The sequence below is a fragment of the Aquarana catesbeiana genome, linkage group LG01 (genome assembly GCF_042186555.1).
Source record: "Aquarana catesbeiana isolate 2022-GZ linkage group LG01, ASM4218655v1, whole genome shotgun sequence".
NCBI lineage: Eukaryota > Metazoa > Chordata > Amphibia > Anura > Ranidae > Aquarana > Aquarana catesbeiana.
The window spans coordinates 458360439-458382730 of record NC_133324.1 but is presented as its reverse complement, the minus strand read 5'-3'; the positions used below and the strand labels follow the sequence as shown (position 1 = coordinate 458382730).

Sequence of the window (22292 nt, the reverse complement as noted above, 5' to 3'; positions counted from 1 at the left end):
TGTCTGTGCTGCTTCCAATATTATCAATAATATTCATGGTTGTTCTGATTGGTGGCCATGTGAACCTTTTTTGTACTGACATTTGTAATATAGTATTACATTTCAACTTTACTGTCCTGTTATTAATACAGGCATACCCCACTTTTAAGTACACAATGGGGTTTATTTTCTAAAGCTGGTAAGTGCAAAATTAGGCTCACTTCTGCATAGAAACCAATGAGCTTCTAACCTCAGCTTGTTCAATTAGGCTTTGGTAATAAAACCTGGAAGCTCATTGGTTTCTAATCAGAAGTGAGCCTGATTTTGCACTTTCCAGCTTTAGTAAATAAACCCAGTTGTGTACTTAAAAGTGGGGTATGCCTGTAAATATCACAATATATCACAATGATAATAGTTCAGCTCACATTTAATAACTAATTTCCATTGTGTTTTACATACCTTTGCATTCAGATATACGCTTTGAGTGGAGGTACTCAGTGTAAGTGCCAACAGGGCAGCTTTTGCAGTCCATTTGGCCCTCTTCATCCTGGTATGAGCCAATCCAGCAACTTTCACACATGTTATGTTCAAGGGAATAAAACGTACCCTTTGGGCAGTTTACTGTGAAAACAATGAAACAAGGCAATGATACATGCATGAGACAATTCATGATACATAAAGACTGGAACAAATATCACAGAGCTGCAAGTTACCATATCAAACACAAATCTACAAAGTCTTAATTGCCTTTCTTTAGTTAGATCTTTGTATCCAGAATAAGAAATTACACTAAGATTTAATACAGGTGCTCTTTATTGCTAAGTAATGGTTATCTGTCTACTGTAAGTTGCCATCAAAGATAGCAAATAAAGAAGGTCAGTAATGACTGTCGCTGATTTATCCTAATCCTGTAATGTGACTCAAGAGTTCAGTATTTCACATAGATCAAGACGTTCTAAGGGAAAGGAGCATCGTGTTTCTTACTATTTATCAAGGTATTCTGTTATGTTGCAGCACTTTACAGATTATGGGGGAAAAAGTGCAGTGCTGAAAACATTTAACGTGCCCTAGATATACACCTAGGACAAAGGTTAGCACAATAAATGGTTGTGCTGAAAAGTGGAAAAAAACTACTCAAAGATATTTAAAAATGTGTTTGTGAAGGTGAATATTAAGTGCAACAAAAATAAAACCAATGGAATCACAAATGTCAATAGGTCAAATGACATTGCATGATCTATTAATACTTTCATATAACTACATAATCTATTAATACTTTCGTACAACAAATATATATAGCAACCAATCATGGGTGTGATGTTATATCAGAAAGAGGAATATGCATATAAACTTTAAACTCAATGAGACAATGAAAAAGTCCATCAAAAAGTAAACAGCATAGTAGATTCATCCAACACAACTCAAGGAAGGCATGGATCACAGATATTGGTAAGTCTCTAAAGCATGCAAGGTGATATTCACACACGGCACCCAGGACTGTGCTTCCAACACCCAGTGGAGGGATGGTACTCTTACCCTAAGATGTGGAAACACACGCCAGCGGCAGTGGGTCAAACAGGCATGGACGGAGGTCAGGATCACAAGCCACAAACTCCTATATTTGGACTGATGTGAGCGTACACTTGCAACAATTCGATTGGATCACAATCCAGGGAACAAGGACTCAACCACAATATTTGCATTTTTCAGCACAACCATTTATTGTGGGCGGCACAGTGGTGCAGTGGATAGCACTTTCACCTAGCAGTAAGAAGGGTCGCTGGTTTAAATCCCACCCATGACACTACCTGCCTGGAGTTTGCATGTTCTCCCTGTGTCTGCGTGGGTTTCCTCCGGGTACTCCGGTTTCCTCCCACACTCCAAAGACATGCTGGTAGGTTAATTGGATCCTGTCTAAATTGTCCCTAGTATGTATGAATGTGAGTTAGGGACCTTAGATTGTAAGCTCCTTGAGGGTAGGGACTGATGTGAATGTACAATGTATATGTAAAGCGCTGCGTAAATTGACGGCGCTATATAAGTACCTGAAATAAATTGTGCTCGCCTTTGCCCTAGGTATCTAGGGCACATTAAACGTTTTCAGCACTGTACTTTTTCCCCATTATTTGATATGCAATTAGTCTTGCTGCTGGTTCTGTCACTTTTCCTTATATGAGTAGCTGAATAATTTTCTATATTATCACTTTACAGATTAACCTGAACACGCACATTATGGAGCAAGGTTGTAATTAGGATGCAAATCAAACTTTTACAAGAGTTTAGTAAAAATATAATGGAGGAATTTAAAGGGAAACTGTCAGGACCTCAGGCAATGGTAGCTCTAAGGCCAAAGCATATTCACATAGTGAATGACTGCTCCATATTTCACTCAGTAAAATTTCCCTAGACAACATACTACAATTAGCTAAAAAAATCAGTCCTACATAATATAAAAGTTACACGGTGTGTATGTATATATATATTTATACATACACACTATATTAACAAAAGTATTGGGACACCTGCCTTTACACGCACATGAACTTTAATGGCATCCCAGTCTTAGTCCATAGGGTACAATATTGAGTTGGCCTGCCCTTTGAATTAGAGCAGAGACTGCGAGCCAGGCCTTCTCCTCCAACATCAGTGCCTGACCTCACACATGAGCTTCTGGAAGAATAGTCAAACATTCCCATAGACACACTCCTAAACCTTATGGACAGCCTTCCCAGAAGAGTTGAAGCTGTTATAGCCAACTCAATATTGAACCCTACGGAGTAAGGCTGGTTCGTGTGCGTGTAAAGGCAGGTGTCCCAATACTTTTGGTAATATAGTGTATATACACAGTGTGTGTATATATATATATATATATATATATATATATATATATATATATATATATATATATATATATATATGTAGCGCTGGTAGATTTGTAATCTATCGCTGATAGGTAAATCTTGTGGGTTACTTATTAGGTGAAGTTAGATTTGCCTCTGTTCCAGCTTGGCTGAGTTGCGTGTAATTCCACACTGCGCCGGTGGGTGTCGTTGTCACCATGGGCTGGTGTTGGAAAGGCAATGTGTTGAAGCGTATGAGTCTGTCCCGGAGACAACTCGGTGGAGATGGTCCTCCGAGTTGCATTCTGGGAGAGGGTATTTATGGGTCAGACGCCATGTTTAGGGGTTCGTTTTCAGCCACCTGCTGGCCCTCCTGGCCGACAGGTATGTGTTAAGAGTACCACCTGGTGGTCCTCCGTTCCAGAGGCCCACGTTGCTGCGGCATGTGGGTGGCCCCAGAAGCCTGTCTGGGGCCTACCACAGCAGCAGAGGAATGGTTCTGAGCTGTCTATCCTGAGTGAAGAAGCTGGACAACCGAGGAGATCCCAGGGGAGGACCCATCATGGAAGGATCATGCAGAGTGCTGGTCTGGAGAGGGGCCTGGTGACTCGGATGGAGGACGTATCCTGAAGTAATCTTACTGCATAGTACTGCCGGGTTGGCCTAAAGGTTCAAGTACTGTGTCTGACATCCATCGCAAACCAATACATCCTGTGGCAGAGGATCGTACGGGTTTTATTCCAAACAAGTCTGTGGCAGAGACTTTTGTTCGTGCTACATACTGGCTGCTAGGTTAGTGAGAGAGGTCTATCCAGGCGGGCAAAGATTGAATCCTACAAGGAAAGTGCATTCAACTACAAGTGTTCAATTCCAAAGAATGTTCTAAAGAATACTAAGGAAAGGTATTTTAGCTTCCCTGCAACTTTCCTTCTGCCTCTTTCCTGCTACTTCCTTTATTACTTGTTCATTAAAGCATTGGAAAATATACTCAAGAGTATGGTGCTTATATCGTCCAGAGGTAAATTCAATGGGACCGTAGACCCGGTGCCATTGAAACAGAGGTATCGAGAGTGAAGGTAACAGCCCGCTTTAAACCAGCAGCTCCACCGAGAGCTAGTGCTACACATACATATATATATATATATATATATATATATATATATATATATATATACATATATTTATTATATATATAAAATTTAGCATTAATCAAGACCCTTCTGAGAAGCATAACCTTTACTTACAGCCCCTATGCAAATAGTTGGTGACCCTGTTCGTTTTTCATTTTTTCATATACAACATGCTGCATGCTGGGTAGTATTAACATATATTACATTCATAACTGAGACTTTTTAAAATACAAGTACACGTTTAAAGAGCAATGGACTGAAGTGATTCTAAATACAGTCTGTGCATACTTAAAACAAGATTTTTCCTTACGTGCTTATGAACAATGCTTGCTGTTTATTACCAATTGAATTGAGTTCTGTTTGACCGAGAAGTGCCCAGATTTTTCACCTGGGACACATTAGGGACTAGCAATTTTTGAATCCAGAGGCACATTATGAATTCCTTATTTTGTTTTCTATTTAAAGCTTTCTACCAGGTTTTTGCACAATGCGCTTAAAAAATGCTTGATTAATGTTTACCTTTCAAAACCTTCCGCTTTATCTATACTAGTCATGAGCAAAAGCTGTTTACTGTGATAGCAGGCGAAATGCAATGTTTTACTGCAAAGAAATACTGCCATCTGCAGTTTGAATGCAAGCATATACAGCACTGGCATTTTGTTTTTTAGAAAGCCTAAATGTTCTTCAAATAGACAGGCTGCTTTGAAAACTTGTACAAAAAAATAAATAAATACTGTCTACTCTATAGTGCATGTCTACTGTCCTGAATCCCCACTTTGTATCTATTTAGTTAATAAAAAACCTTGAGCATGGAATCAAGGTCACTAATTGCTGCTGTCACTAGACAAGCTAACCTCAGGATTAATCAAAACATTTTACACAATGAGACTGTATAATATAAATGATATGGGGTTGATTTAATAAAAAAAGTATCTTATTCTCCCCATAGCAACAAACATATTACAGCTGTTGTTGTTGAACAAGTTACATTTAGAAGAATTTACATAGTTTTGACTGGTATTTAAGGGCAGCTCAGAAACCTTTTTTACCACCATAGTTTTTTCAAATAAAATACAACCACAATTAAAAAAAAAAAAAAAAAACTGACTTTCAGTATAAGGACTCTAGAGCATTATATACTGCTATTAGGCTCTCTGCCAAACAGGCAACCTTCACACTGATCCAACCACATGCTATGCTGATATTCCTTTGCTCACCACATGGGTTCTTTAATTAACAACTGCAGGGTAGCATTGTTAGAGGTAGGCAGCAGGTGACCATTCATTTCAGCATTGCTCTTCAAGTTATTGCAGTAAAATGCATACATGTTGCCTTTACAGATGTATGCCTCTGCTAGGACCCAATAACCTCGGAGGACATTTTATTAGTGATTAAAGGTTATAAAACAGTAAAAACTCCAGGTTCGGATGGCTTCTTCAACCTTCTCTATAAAACAATTCCAATTAATCACTAATATGAAAAGGTTGTTTCATAGCTTGCAAATATGAAACTCACCAGAAGAAAACCTTCTAGAAGTCTATATTGCTTTACGACACAAAAAGACTCAGCTAAAAACTCAGGCCCTTATAATTATTAATTAAAATGATCAAAAGATACCTATAAAGACCCTGGTAAGTAGCTTCAACCAATTGCTGCCTCGCTTTATGCACTCAGACCAGGTAGGATTTATATTCGAATAAGAAAAGGGCTGGCGACTCAGATGCTCTTAAATATGGGTACATGGGTACAGGCTACGCCGATGCATTTCGGCTAAGAAGCCTTCATCAAAGCAGGATTTATATTTGTTAGGCCAACCCAAAAGAAGGTCATCAAAGGCAACACTAGGTTACTATCTATAGATGCCAACAAGGCATTTGATAGGGTGTTGAGTAGTGTTTTCTGTTTGTAGTTCCCCAGAGCTATAGCCTGCCAGACTCTTGTTTCTTTGCAAGTGTCCTGTTTTTCTAGCCAGAAATGACATTTTGCACAGTGGGAACACTGTCTCTATATTTCTATATTCTCAGTGGTACCTGACAAGAGTGCCAACTTTCTCTTTTACCATTTGCACTTTTCGTTAAAGATAGGGCTCACGTTTGTAGCCACACAGGAATTACACAAACATTCTGTGTTCACAGTATGGCAAGCAGGTAAAACTGAATAGGGTGCACCCCTGCTCACTGAACTGAACCTATGGCTGCAGTCAGAAGTCATTCAGTTAGTGGTAGTATTACTACAGCCACAAAATGATAACCTTTTACTTTGCAGACTGCAAGTGTCTTTGGATGCTAGAATGCAAACGGTCTGTGCGGGATGGTTGCCTGCCTGCGTTCTAGCAGCCAATAAAGTAATTGATTGCGAGGATGCCAGCAGGCTACATGGTTATTGGTTGTTACGGTAAAAAAACAAATTCCCACAAAATTCATACCAGACACTTATCCATTAACATGCGGAAAAGGTGCTTTGCCAAAAAGGTCTTTCCTCGAAAGGTATCCTCTCTATTTTGAGGGCATGATGCCTGGCATGGTTCAGGATGGGGGTGCAAGCTTGCTGCCTTCCTTTTCCTTGCCAGCCCAACTGCATGCTATGTATCTGGGGGGGCACTGTTTTTTTTTTGTTTTGTTTCTTTTTGTGTGGGTTCCATCCCACGTTACATACCAGACCCTTATCCCTGGCTGACTAGGAAAGCAGGTTTATGTTTACAGTTTTCTATCATGACATTACTATAAACACATTATTGCTTCTTGTTTACGACTACCTGTAATGTACAAAGAGCATGCACCCACCCCACTTGAATCACGCCAGGCCATAAACCCATTAATTCCTGAACTTCAATAAGAGATGAGGCATGTAACAGTGCTTTTGCAGTAACTATCAAGAAAAATGCCTTTAAATTCTCTATAGAAATAAAATGATTTCAGTTAAAATATTGAAGATCTCTAGTAATCTTCCATCTGTGTTCTTTAGGCTTGGTTTCTGCAGTGATTTTTTGCAGTGCATTTTGTGTTTTTTTCACACATTTTTGATGCATTTTCACACCTTTTTTGATGCATTTTTTATGCTTTTTTTTTTTTTTTTTGGCCGATTTGTTGTTGGGTAGATTAGAAAATGCAAATTTCGGTAGAATTGCGGCAAAAATGCACTACACGCTTTTCTGCTTCTTCTCCATTAATGTCTAGTGAACCAAAAACACACCGTCGTGCTTCTAAAAAAGTCTCTGACCCTTTCCAAAAAAATGCAGCAGCTGAAAAAAGCATAGATATGAACGTGTCCCATAGGAAACCATGTTAAATGGATTGCAGCGCATTTCTGCAAAAAGCAAAAAACATTAAAAAACACATAGGTGTGAACCGAGCCTTAAAGGATGTGAGGAGAAAGGTATCTATCGTCACAGCTGGTGGCTCTGCCACTCAGCCCAATAATACCGAAATACACTTAAAGTGTTACTAAACCCAGGACCCTGCATTCACTATATCTGGTCTCCCACAGAACATGGAAATGAAATTATTTTAGTAAATATAAACTGCTAAATACATTTTTTCATCAGCAGTATATAGCAGTTTTGTGACTTCTATCAGTGTCCAGCCTAGCACTGGTTAAAGCTTGTAGGAGGAGTTTTCATTCTCCTCTGACTGTCCTATTATGCCCTGTACACACGGTCGGATTTTCCGATGGAAAATGTGTGATAGGACCTTGTTGTCGGAAATTCCGACCGTGTGTGGGCTTCATCACACATTTTCCATCGGATTTTCCGACACACAAAGTTTGAGAGCTTGCTATAAAATTTTCCGACAACAAAATCCGTTGTCGGAAATTCCGATGGTGTGTACACAAATCCGACACACAAAGTGCCACGCATGCTCAGAATAAATTTAGAGGCAAAAGCTATTGGCTACTGCCCCGTTTATAGTCCTGACGTACGTGTTTTATGTCAGCGCGTTCAGAACGATCGGATTTTCCGACAACTTTGTGTGACTGTGTGTATGCAAGACAAGTTTGAGCCAACATCCGTCAGAAAAAATCCATGGATTTTGTTGTCGGAATGTCCGATCAATGTCCGACCGTGTGTACGGGGCATTAGGCTGCATGACTCCTGTCCCTCTTTTCGGACAGTGCTGATCAGCCCTGTGCTGATCACATGCACCCTCCCCCAAAAAAACAAAAAAAACTCTAGCAATACACACCAAACTGAGCATGTGCAGAGAGCCCCCAAGGCTCTGTATTATCAGGATTAAGAACTGTGGAAGAAGAGGAGGATCAGAGAAGACAGGATCACACAGCCTTTTTACACAATGCACAGGATGAAACCCCTAGGTTCCACAGTGAGTAAAACAAACATACTTTCTGCATATAAATACTGATTTTACTGTTGTGGGGTTAGTAACAATATAAGTCCATCGTATTAGAGGCTGTTCAAACAGATGTTCTCTTACCATATCAACCATATCAAAATGATTTTTTTATTGTATTATTTTTTTTTTTAAATATTATATAATTTGAAACATCGGACACATTTTACAAATAATTGCTATGTTTCACACTAGTTGTGCTCAGAACTTATTGCCCAGAACCCTAAGCTGCCAAAGGAAAAGCAGCATTACCACCAGACAGCAAATAATATGCAAAATCCCTCACATTAATCAGTTGGGAGTAAATGAGATCCATTAACGATGATAAACCCCCAAAAATATTCTGAGATGGTTTTACTAATTCTGTGCTTTTTCATTTCTCTCTATAAGCTTTTGTAGTCTTAGCTAAGATACATACAGTATTCTTACTATTAAAGTCAAATATACAAGGCTCTTGACACCAAAGTCTAGTTTTTACTTCTTTTTTTATTGTTTCGGTCTGCATTGTTTGTAAAACTTGATGCAATTATCATCAAACGTTTACTGAATATTACTATAAAGCATAGAAGTATTGCCACACAGTACATTCAACTGTGTGAAGTAATTGAAAGACAAGCTTCAGCCCAAATCCCCGCTCAGTGGTCATGCTCATCTGACATGTTTCCTCTGCAATTAAGCTGAGTGTAGGTGAAACATATCCCAGAGGCGTGACTGATGGATGAGGATTTGAGCTGATTTCATTTATTTCACACTGGAGTTGGATACAATGTGCGGTGGTTCTTGTATGCTATATTGTATCTTGGAGCGAGATGTGCTCTGTCTCTGTCAACGCCTGAAAACAGAGTGTAAACTGCAGGCTTTATGCCCAACGGTATGGTATTTGTATGTACTGAATGTTATTGCTTTAATAAAATAAAAAAAACGCATTAATTTCTGTTTTAAGGTTAAAGATCCATAATCTGAAGGCAAAACATTCTATTGGTGAAGTATCTTCATAGTTTTAACTATCCCCTCTTTGGCACATCAATTTTTTTTACATGAACATGTATCTTTTGTGTGTTTATTATAATTTGTCTGGTTTTGCTCTTTACTGGGGTTGTACTAAAAATGTCTATTTAAACATAGGGTTAAACTTAGGGTTAAAAAAGGCCCCTCTTTCCAGCATGCTACTTGGCTTTTTCTGTAAATAATTAAAATGTCAGAATGTCAGAACACATGGTGGTGGTATTAGGAATGTGCTTTTTTTTCTCTGTTATATGTACTTTGTGCTTTGCTGAAGTGCGTAATAAAAAACTATAAATGAAAAAAAAAAAAAAAAAAAACACATGGAGGTGAATGAAATTTTAGCCAACATATTGCACATAAAAGAAAAGCACAAGTTCCCTTACCACACATCCGTCCTTTTAAAACAGAACCTGGCCTGCAGAACAGAACTGCTCTTCCTTCCTCCAGTGAGTTACTATCTGCAATAATCATCTCCGAGGAAAACTGGAAGGAGTAAAGGGGGGCCTTTCGAAGAGTCCTCTTTAGCCTATTCGTTATAGTTTCTAAAGTTTTAAGAAGGCGCTGCTGGTTATCTGATTCCAGTGAATCATTCCTTCTATTTGGCAAAGGTACACTTGCTGAAAAAAAAAAAAAAGGAATAGGGTCAACACATCATAATACAGTTTTTTATTCCCCAAAATTACTGCCACGCATATACAGTCCAAAAAAATAGTAATATATCTTTCATGTTAAATATATTGCATGGCTATTTTTTAAAGCAGCCTAATGACTGATAGACACTAACACACTAAACTTGTGCCTGGACCGACATCCCTTAGAAAATTTTTATGTCACATCTCTATAGTTTTTTTTCTTATTTCCCGATTTACTTGTCAGTATGATGCAGAATACAACTGTCTTTATCTAGGCAGATTTTAAAATGAATAAGTACTGATGAAGTGTGAGCTCTGAGACACTGGTGCAAGCTGGGATTGATAGTTCAGGCTTGTGATTGGCTGTGGTTGGTTAGAAGCAGCTCAGTCTTTGTACTTTGTGCCATGGCATTTCATACTCATAAAACTATAGCCACATTCAACAGCGAACTTTTTTTTTGTGCTGATTACAACTATCAGTAAGCCTATACTGTATTTATTCTGGCTATTGTGTTATTTCTACACCTTTTCCATTTTTCTTTCCCAATTATAAAACTGCCGGAGATGTACTCCTGGTAAATCAATTTGAAAGCATGTCATCCTGACAACTCAGGCATGCAGTTTGTGTTTATATAAAAATACAAGAACTTATTGCTGAAAAACTCAAAATCAGCTGTGTTTTTTTTTTATTGTTTGATAAAATCACTTCATCTCTTTGGTAAGTATGTTAAGATAACTCCAGATGTATGACACAGACTAACCGAGAGAAATGATGCATGAATATGAATATTATATACCATACGTTGCGCACAATATGCTGAGTTTTGAAAAGTAAGGCCGTGACACCTAGAAGCCGATTTACAAAAAGGCAGTGATTTGTTTTGTATGAACTTGCCAGCAATTTCTCCAGCAAGGCGTAGAGCTGCGAAACCAAGGCCACCAAACTCTGGCAGTAAAAATATGAACAGTCAGCATATTTTTTATGTCAAATTGGGTGACAACATTGTAAATATTTTAATTAAAAAAAATGCCTGTTTTTTCATGTAGAATATTAGATTAAAAAGAATTATACTAATAAACAGTATAAAAAGTCACAAGGTAATGATGATTATGATAATAATAATAATAATAATAATAATAATGATAATAATAACAATAATATCCATGTTTTTTATGGAAAAAAACAATAATATTAGAGATAATAATTATTTTTATTATAATTATTGTTATTTAAAATGATATTTACAATTATTAATTTAAATTATTTTTTAAATTGTAATAATCTTTTAAACTTGTTAGTTCTACCATTTAACCATTAATTTCCATACAGAATCACCTTAAAGTGGATCTTCACCCACCCATACACGATCCCGCCTCTCCACCCCTCCTCCGGTCTTCTGCAGGAATAGGGCTGTTTGTTTATTCTTTATTTACCTTTTTTTTTTTTTTTTTTAAATGTCCATCCCATCCCTCCCCCTCCCCCTTGCATGTCATTTGCCTAGGCGAATAACGTGCACTCTCCTTCCTTTGCTTCCTGGGATATGCATATCACACATCCAAGGAAGCATAGCCTTTAATTGAGAAAAGGAGATGGGGCATGCCTGTTATTTCCCTATAAAAAGAGGTTCCCATATTTAAAACTGCATTAAAGAATTGCTTCTTATGCCGCATGCACACGGTCGGAATTTCGGCCCGCAAAAGACCGATGAGAGTTTTTCGTCGGAAAATGTGACCATGTGTATGCTCCATCGGTCTTTTGCTGGCGGACTTCCAGCCAGCAAAAGATTGAGAGCATGTTCTCAATTTTTGGGTTGGGAAAAGTTCCTATCCGAAAATGCGATCGTCTGTGGCAATTCCGACGCGCAAAATCCCTACGCATGCTCGGAAACAATTCGATGCATGCTCGGAAGCATTGAGCTTCATTTTCTCGGCTCATCGTAGTGTTGTATGTCACCGCGTTCCTCGTGGTCGTAATTTCAACAAACTTTTGTGTGACCGTGTGTATGCAAGGCAAACTTGAGCAGAATCCCGTTGGAAAAGCCATCATATCTTTTTCCGACAAGAAACCGATCGTGTGTACGCGGCATTACCAAAAAAATACCTGAAACTGAATGACTAAGAACAGGAGAATTAATAGATTGAGTACTGAAGCTGATATTCTTTATAAATCGCTCTGAAACTGAAATATGTTACATATATATATATATATATATATATATATATATATATATATATATATATATATATATTACCTTCAATAAAAAAAAAAAAAAAAATGTAGTATACATTTAAATAAAGGTATGTTCTTTTCTTCTCATGTTGATATTGATATAATGTTCCTGCTTCAGGATGTTTATTCATCTAAAATGTTATATAACTCAATCTAAAAATGTGTTTCGAATGGAACCTGTACGAACCTGTTATGTTAAAAATAAACTTCACTTTCTGATCGGTGGCAGGGATATTCAGTTTTTGCCTTTTCACTCTTAGTAATGATGTAGAATCAGATGCAGACTTTTCCCTCAGTTCATCCTCTGTCACATCAAAAAAGTCACCATAGGAATAATCTAGTCTATTGGCAGCTCCCCATCCACCTGGTCCTGGAAGAATAACAATTAAATGTATAAATAATGCAGCATATCCTCAATATTTGGCTAAATATCATTTCCGTCTTACAGAGTTTGGCTATACTATCACAATACAGTACATTACTTTACTGTTTTAAAGCTAAAATATACATTTTATTAAAAAAATAAAAAATAAATAAAGAGATGAAGAAATAATGTTTTGAGACATCTGACATAACAGATTTTACCTCATTAAAACAGAGATTCGAGATCTCATCAGTTCATTGTTAGTTGACTGGTGATTTTTCATTCCCTTCACTAAAGATAAGGTATACCTTATTGGCCATAGATTGTGAGACCTACAAATACTCACCTACCATTTGGTAAGTACCACAAGTGCCAGACTGACCATATACTGTAGATCCTACTGTGTATCATTTTTTGTTATGCCAAGACAAATAGTGATCTATAATTTTCTTTTTTTGTTTACAAAAGTTTTATTGGAAGATTCAGTACAAAAGAGTTACAGGGATATAGTAGTTAGGACAGTTGAGTACAAAATAATGTATACAATGGTCAATATACCATATGATTTGCATAGTACATAAATGGGAGGCAAGTGAAAATATTCTAACAACGTAACGTCTCAACTTTTCTCAACTATTAATAACCTATGAAGGATACAATATACTTATACATATATTTGAATGAATCTGCAACCCATTTTACATCTTACCTAATAGGATAAGCAGCCCAATTCAATAAATAGTCCTAATTCTTGATAGCTGATTCCTAACGTAGTCTTATGACCCGTACACACGATCGGATTTTCCAACAACAAAACCATGGATTTTTTTCCGAAGCATGTTGGCTCAAACTTGTTTTGTATACACACGGTCACACAAATTCAGAACGCGGTGACGTACAAGATGTACGACGAGCCAAGAAAAAGGAATTCAATAGCCAGTGCGGCTCCTTCTGCTTGATTCAGAGCATGCGTGAACTTTTGTGCGACAGACTTGTGTACACACGATCGGAATTTCCGACAACAAGTTTTGTTGTTGGAAAATTTGAGAACCTGCGGAAATTCCGACAGCAAATGTCCGATGGAGCATACACAGGGTCGGACTTTCTGACAACAAGCTCCCATCAAACATTTCCCGTCGGAAATTCCAATTGTGTCTACGCGGTTTTACACTCACTAGAAAACCTCTCTCCCCCACACCAACTTTTTTCAGATTGCAAAAAAATGGAAGTCTCTCTGCGATATAGGCACTGGCTGCTAAGGTAAATGCATTTCACACAGATTCCACTACTTTCATCAGCTATGACCTGTATGTAGTGAATAAGCATAGTTTGGCAGTACTCTGAGGAAGCCAGATACTCTTACATGCTCCTACCATTATGGGACTTCCTTAGAGTACTGCAAGCTATGCTTGCAGTATCTACCAGTACTTTTTAAACAAAAGAGCAGATTATGGTCCTTCAGACTGTTAGGGACCATGGAGTGAGTGAAATAAAGAATTCGTTCTGGGTTTGCAGAAGGTGAGGTTGGATACACTGTGGGCAAGCCCCACAGCTTGCCCACAAATGTTGCAGTTTGCCCTGTTTTATATGTGCAAATTGCCATTTTTTACATAGGCAGGTTGTTCTGTTTTGTAATTGCATGTTTACCTTTTTCATATGCTGTACATGGGTTGGCCTTGTTTTAAATATGCAGGTTGTCTTGATTTATATGTGCAGATTGCCCCGTCTTCTATCTGAAGATTGGCCTATTTTATATCTGCAGGTTGCTCTGTTTTACAGTATATGTGTAGATTGCTGTGCTTTATATGCACAGGTTGCCCTGTTTTTTAACTGCAGGTTTCCCTAGTGTATATCCAAAGATTGCTGCATTTTATATCTGCAGGTTTCCCTGGATTATATATAAAGATTGCTCTATTATATCTGCATGTTGCCTTGTTTTATATATGCAGTTTGCTCTGTTTTATATCTACAGATTGTTATGTCTTATTTCTGCAGGTTGCCCTAGGCTATTTATGCAGATTTGTTTTTATATGCAGGTTGCCCTGTATGTGATTAGCATACAGAAACCTTCACTGGAACCCACAGTCATTAAGCGGACTGCAGGGTTGGAGAACCACCTGACTTAAGTCACAGATTTGTGACCTATCCACTCCACTGTACTCCCGCTGCCACACCCTGACATTAATGAGTAGTAGAGCACTGGCAGTGACATTAGAAGGTGACAGTGTTGGTTTGTAGTAGCAGTCCTCTGCATGTTCTTCCCATCTTTCTGGCTTGTGGCTGAATGGGTGGGTTACCTTCACTGCTGCTACCACGCTACTCATTCATCCAGCGTCAGGTTGCGGCAGCACTCCATAGCATGCACATGTTGCAGGACAGCTGAAGTAACAGTGAGGACCCCTGTTGATGGGCTTTTGTTTACTTCAAGCATCTTTTGCATTCCCATACAAATGAATGAAATGCAAAACCCACTTGAAGTAGATCAACTGGAATGTAGTCAACTGGAGGTCAAATGTACCTGTTAATGAATTCTGAATATTTGCAGAAGCATCTCAAATTGATGTCAAACTGATTCCACTGACACAAGCCCAAAGCTCATAGACACAGACCCCAAAGTTACTGCAGGTGTTTAGCAACCTCATTCTTTCAGTCACAGGCAGAGAAAAAAATGGGAGTAGGTCATATGTCCCAACCCACAGGCTGTACTTTGAGGATGCCTGTCCTAAAGTGTACCAAAAAGTAAAAATGTTTTAATTTGTAAAATTGTATGATATATTAATACTGTTAAAAGTTACCTATAGCAAATCCATTCTCATAGTCATAGTTGTATTCAAGACACTGCCTTTGATACTGATCCTCAAGTCGACAATCAATATCATCAACATCATTGCAAAAGGAAGGGACCTGTAAATAAGGACATGATTTGTACACTTGAGTCAAAAGGCAAATATATGTTGTTTAAACAAAATAAGTTACATATCTTGTATGCTAGGGAGTTGTGGATTAAAAGGGAGAGCCATACAAATAATTGTATTGAAACTAAAGATATATAGGAGTTATAAGATAGTATAAGTATGTGAATTAAAATGCTACTTATTTGTAGGACACACATTTTGGCTTATTATGCTGATAATCTGGTTGGGTTTCGGAGGAAAACAGCAGCCACAAATTATCCATATAGACATTTTGTCTTGGACTACCAAAACAGAACACAACGACATAATATAATCATAACAAATTTCTCATCTGATCTTACCCACCCTGATCTTCCCCTCAAAGGCTGCATACTTACCTAGTTCTGGTACCCTGTAATGCATTGTCCTGATATAATGTTTAACTCTGCCCTGTCCTCTGCTTCCCACTACATGCATGTGCACAGTCTATGAGTCTATGATGTTCTCTCATGCCATAGGAAGTAGAAGGCCAGTTGGCAGGAACTATACATCATGGTAATGTAGCGCCCACCACCTTTAGGTGGGTGCTAATTAGTTAGTTAGGATAAGTGATAGGTAAATTGCCAGTGTCTTACCCTGTTGGTTAGGTTGGTTGGTTAATTTGGTTGGGAGATTTGTTAGAATAGAGGAGGGTGTGGCCACCTACACTCTGCCCTGCAAGATTTCCATTACTTTCCCTGAAGTGTTCTGGAAGGTGGGTGGACTGGGGAAGCAGAGTGGCAGGTAGTTTTTGGAGACCGCTCTGAACCAATCATTGTTTTGTTTGGGCAGAGGCGGGACTGTTATAAAAACCAAGGCCACAGGTTTCCTGGTGTGGTTGGAAATGGGCATTGAATCCAGAAAGGCTGCAAAGATGTGATCAGCAAGGAGCAGGCTTGAAGGCCTGGGGGTGTAATGCTCTCGGTGCTGGATAGCAAAAGAACTGAACCTGAAGGCCTGAGGGTTCAGGGACTTCAGTGCTGGATGATTCAGCAACATCAGTCAGCAACAGAAGGAGATTTCGGGAGGAATGTACCAGACATCACCAGCTTGGATGGTTCTGGACATGCGAAGCAGGAAGTAGCTGTTAAAAGGCTGGAGTAGACTGGGATCGGCTTTCTGTGTTAACCATGGACTGTCGGTGGGAGAGAGCAAGGGAGTGCAACTCAGCAGTACTCATTCATCCAGGACTTCCTTGAACTGACATGGAAGGATTGCAGGAGTCAAGATAGGCAGGTGAGGCCTGGGGCTTCCAGCATCCATATACCACTATGTTTTTCAGAGGGGCATTGGTCAGTTCATTATGGAAAAGCACGGTAAATACATATGGAACCGGAAAGTAAGAGGCAGCTCATACTTCCTTAAGAAATCTTGTAACACTCAGCAATCAAGAGAAATAAAGTTCTGTTTAAAATTATTGGACTATCTGCTGATTTTTTTCATGCAGGGGAGGAAAACGGAATCCATTAACAGAGAGGTATGAACTAACAGCAGCTCCCAAGCGAGTAGTGCGCTACAGTAAGATGTGGCTGAACAGGGTACCAGAACTAGGTAAGTATGCAGCTCATAACGGGGAGGGTTGGGTAAGATCAGCACAGTAGGGTGGCAAAACCAGTTAGTAAATTATATCATTTTAATTGTACTTTAGTAACAACTAGGTATAAGACACATATAGTGCCACATTTATTCTACTTTTATTTCCCCATATCCTAGTTAGATTGAATTAAATACACACATTTTTTGGTTAATAATTAGGTATAGCTGGAGAGAAAAAAACAAGTATTTCAAACATTAAGATGCATTTTTCTAAATTCTTTATTCTAGTTTTAAGTATAAAGACATTGTAGTTTTACAGATGCAACAAGAGTAATTAAAAATCAGGAGCAGATTAACCAGCTATTGCTCCTTTTTAGCGAAACTGACCTTTTTCCCCACTATAAGCTTCCTGCTCCGTTGATTTGTTTCTTGACAAATGGCTAAAATGAAATTGTGCCTGAAATGTGATCACTATGTTATTATCTAGATGTATCCTATTATAGCTGAATTGATCACTGGGTTCTAATTGTCTTTACTTGAGGCTAGCCCACAGGTATATTCAAAAGGCTCAGAGATCTTGAGAAAAATGTAAACTTAGGTTCCTTTGTTTTTGTCTTTATGAAGACAATTTCAACCCTGGAAGTGCATGTTTTCTAATACAACTGGGGGGAAAATCCTCTTTATATAATTTTCTTAAGCCTGTCCAAAGCAAAAAATACACGTAAATAGAGGAGTTGAGGGAGCGAGAAGTCATACTTTTTCTGTGCAGGTTAGAATATTAGCTTCTTTGAGGGATTTCACCATGAGCAATCATGGTTGAGGGCTTGGACACTGCAGGCTCAGTAGCAGCAACTTCTGCAATTGCACGCTACATTAGTTATGCACTGCAAGTTTTGCCACAATGCAAATTAACCGAGTCTTACTAGCAACAATTGCCTAATGTTGAATATAACGCAGCCACAAAAGAATTGTATGAGTTGAGGTTTATATTTGCTGCCCTAAAATTCATTGATAGAATATCCAGATGTCAGTCATCTCTTTGCGTATATCAAAAATCTGACAGTGTATCACAGGATTACTGCTGGCCACAGATGCATAGATTTAGTAAGCGATGGTCAATCCTTGGTGAAAAAAATATGAAATGCTATATAGCTCCATATCTTCTGCTTTCAGCTTCCATCATTTATGGAAAGGATAAACATTCCAAGTGAGCATTTAGAATTCTTGATTTTATTGTGTTTACCTGCTTTTTTTAATTTGATGAGATGATCTCCACTTGTTTACTGGGCACTTAAACCCCCCTCCTGCCCAGACAAATGTTTAGCTTTCAGCGCTGTCACACTTTGAATGACAATTGCGTGGTCATGCTACACTGTACTCAGATTACATTTTTACAATTTTTTTCACACAAATGGAACTTTCTTTTGGTGGTGTTTAATCACCACTTGGGTTTTTATTTTTTGCTAAACAAACTAAAAAAGACAGACATTTTTGAAAAAAAACCAAAAACTTTCATAGTTTGTTATTAAAATTTAGCAAACGGGTAATTTATCTCCTTCATTGATATTCGCTGATGAGGCTGCACTGATGGGCACTGATGGGCTGCACTGATAGGCACAGATAAGGCAACAATGATAAGACGGCTCTGATGGGCACTGATAAGGTGGCACTGATGGACACTGATGGGTGGCACTGATGAGTGGCACTGATGGGTGGCATTGATGGATGTCACTGATGGGCACTGGTAGGTGGCACTGATGGGCACTGGTAGGTGGTATTGATATGCAGGACTGGGGATGAGGCACTAATTGGTGGCACTGTGGGCACTGATAGGTGACAATTTGGGCACTGATAGGTGACACTGTGGGCACTGATGGGTGGTACTGTGGGCACTGGTAGGTGGCGCTGGTAGGCACTGGTAGGTGGCACTGATGGGCACTGGTAGGTGGTATTGATATGTAGGACTGGTGATGAGGCACTAATTGGTGGCACTGTGGGTACTGATAGGTGACAATCTGGGCACTGATAGGTGACACTGTGGGCACTGATGGGTGGTACTGTGGGCACTGGTAGGTGGCGCTGGTGGGCACTGGTAGGAGGCTATCTACGATTGGGACCGATGTCCCTTTCACAGCCGCCGGTGATCGGCTTTTTTTGTTCTCCTCACGCTACCTGCGTGAGAAGAAAAAATAGCCTATTACCGGCTCTGTTTACGTCACATGATCAGCTGTCAGCTGATCACGTGGCAAGGGGTCGTGATCGACCCGTTACTCCGATCCGTGATCAACTGAGTCTTATAGACTCACTGATCACAGAGCGCGCCACGCGCACCCTGCAAGGGGTGCGCAGGCAGCTAGAGCATGGGAGGACGTCCATGGACGCCCTCCCGGCAAATTAGGTCCACACTGTAGCCGTCTCTCGGCTATAGCGCAGACGCGAGGTGGTTAAAGTATATTTTAAGTCAGATTTTTTTTTTACATTTTGGATAGAGTGGAAAGGGGTTGTATGTCCTATTATGCAGTCTCCCTTAGAGAGATTTCCCCGCACTTCCTTGTTCTGACAACATTTATCAGGCAAGAAGTGGGGGATTTTCTCCAAAAGTAATACAGATAAAAATAAAACACATTTCGTTTGTAAAAGAGTAAAAGGTAGAACACCTGTCAGATTATTTATTTCTGATTGTGTCCCTGTTGCATATTTCTCCTCACTTCCTTTTTGGTAAAACATCAGCCGGAGAGGAACTGATGGACAACCTGTCTAACATAGCCCCATAACAATAAAAACCTGATGGGAGTTCCTTGTTCTATTCTTGTTCTATCCAAAACAAAAAAAAATCTATACATACACTTTAACAGTAGTATTCAATGTTTTTAGAATGTATATACATAAAAGTGCTCATCATATTTAAAGCACAGACACACAGGAACCTTTAGTGGCATACAGGTCAGTTACATCTTGCTTTTCACTCATGGTCTGCACATATAACAAAAGAAAAGAAAAAAAGAACTGCGCTGTGACGGGAGGGCCCGTGGAACTCAGAATACATCTTATGTCTAAGTCACCCTGTGCCATCCTGGCACAGGGTGAGTGAGAAAATATATCTTGGACTACTTAAAATGGGACAGTAATATTTGTCCACAATATCTCCCAGGATGTATGTAGAGACTATTATTGGCTTGGTTGATTCTGAACTCAACCTGTTAATTGAGTGAGCTGATCACATTAGCCTCCAGGACTGGCTAGGAGCCGAATTGTTGATGAATAGGCTGAGGAGGGGGGGGATTGTTGTTTGTATTGTTAATTGTAATTAGCTCCAGCTATTGTGTTTATACTACTGTGTGAAGCTCGGTGCCCACAAGTCTGTCATCTGGTCTGGGTAAATTTTTTAGTTAATTAGCTCATGTTAATTATGTTAATTAGGTTACAGTTGTATTGTTAGAGGAGGTTCCAACGGCATATAAAGTCTTGATTCTAAATAAAACAGTTCATGTTAGCAACAAGCAAGTGTAGCCTTGTTTTGTGCTCAGAGAGGTTGGAATATCTGATATCTGTATGGAGTGTGGGACGTTCCGTGACATTGGTGGCAAGCAGTGGGAAAGCTTCCTGCAGTCTGGGACATCCAAACCTCCAACTGGATCCAAGATCAGCATAGCAGACTTCAGTCACCCCAGCGGAAATATGGACCTGGCATCAGAGTTCCCGGGGCTGCTGCGGATCATCCTTTCAACATACACCAGGGCTGTGTCTAAGGATGAATACCTGGAGCTCAGGCAGCAGATTCAGGTGGGGCTCTGGATCGGAGCCCTCCAGCTCGCTGGTATAAAACAGGGCAAGTGCTTTCCAAACCAAGAGCAACGGGCCAGTGACCAATGGGCATTGCGGATGGCATTCCTGGGAGAGCGGCCCCAGGAGCAATGGGTGACTGAGTTGGACAGGTTGGTCCAGCAGGAGATAGAGCTGGACAATCGTTATCGGACTCTGCAATGGCACGCAGAGGAGGGATATTTATGGGAGACAATAGAATGCTCTCCGGAGGGATATGACTTTGGTGGCCCTGGATTGCTGTGGGAGAGCCTTACAGATCATTTTATGTTTGGCGATGAAGGGGAACCTGACCTTGAGGACCTGAGAGAATATAGAGAGGCTATGCTCGGTCTTGCAGGGGTCTCAGAGCTCAAACCTGATCTGGACCATTTGCTAAGGAAGGAACAGCATCTGGAAAGGGCATACAGGAAACTGCTAGAACAAGTTCAGCAGCATGCCAGAGAATCGGCAGTGGAAAATCCGGAGATTGCCGTCCCCAAACCTGAAGTGCTGACAACAGGGCAGAGCTCTGCTAACCTCTGCCCAGAATTGATAGCATCTTCTGGGTTCCATAGACAGGAGATGGTGAACCTCTATCCCCAGACATCAGTTGCAGAGACATGGGATTTGATAGACTTTTCTGCTGAGGAAGAACAATCTGATGAGCCTCCAGCAGAAGAGCTGCTATCAGGGCCAAAGTTCACTGTGTTCTGCCCAGCACCAACAGTGGCTTCGCCTTCTTGAGAGAAGAGGTAGTCGGCCTTTCTCCTACAACACTGACAGGGACATGTGATTTTCTGCCAGCAGCATCTATGGAGTTAAAACAAACTTCTCCAGCTGAAGATCTGGTAACTGAACAGAGGGTCCAAGACCTCTGTCCCACACTTTTACCAATTCCAGAGAATGGGGATTTAATAGACGTTTCTGTAGAGGAGGAACCACCTAGCAAACCCCCAGCAGAAGTGCTGGCAACCGGACAGAGGGTCCAAGACCTCTGCCCCACACCTGTGGCAGTTTCGGAGGCTCAGGGTGAGAAGGTGGCAATCACTTCCCAGCATCAGATACAGGGGAGAAGGGAGAGGAGGTGTGTGTTGTCCCTCCCCAACAGTTGGCCAGGGTGGAGGAAGCGGACTTTCCTCCCCAGCAAAGATCAGTGCACCTGGGAGACAGTACCATCGACATGTCGTCCCAGCAGCCAGTTATGAGGGAATGGAAAAGGAAGCAGCCGGCTCCCTTTTCCAATGGCAACTACACAGTTTGGGAGTGGAGGAAGCCAGCCTCCTGCCCCAACGGTTAGCTGGAGCGGAGGATGCGGAGTCCCCAGCAGAAGTGCTGGCAACAGGGCAGAGTGTTACCAACCTCTGCCCAGCACCAGCAACAACTACAGAGTTCCAGGGAGGCGGGGCAGTCGGCCTCCCTCCCCAACAGTTAGCCGGAACAGATGGTGTGGGGTTTCCAGCAGAAGGGCTGGCAACAGGGCCGAGGACTGCTGG

General features: G+C 40.1%; 1 protein-coding gene across 3 annotated transcripts in view; it reads right to left on the bottom strand.

The window, feature by feature from the left end:
• SVEP1 (sushi, von Willebrand factor type A, EGF and pentraxin domain containing 1) overlaps nt 1–22292 on the bottom strand; it is a 486322-nt gene that overhangs the window by 218044 nt on the left and 245986 nt on the right. For all 3 annotated transcript variants that reach the window (XM_073591153.1, XM_073591134.1, XM_073591144.1), the window contains exons 14-17: nt 15322–15430; nt 12350–12532; nt 9684–9917; nt 439–600 (exon numbers count right to left, since the gene is read on the bottom strand). In XM_073591153.1, coding sequence (XP_073447254.1) covers nt 439–600; nt 9684–9917; nt 12350–12532; nt 15322–15430 — 688 coding nt within the window. The remainder of the gene's footprint in view (nt 1–438; nt 601–9683; nt 9918–12349; nt 12533–15321; nt 15431–22292) is intronic.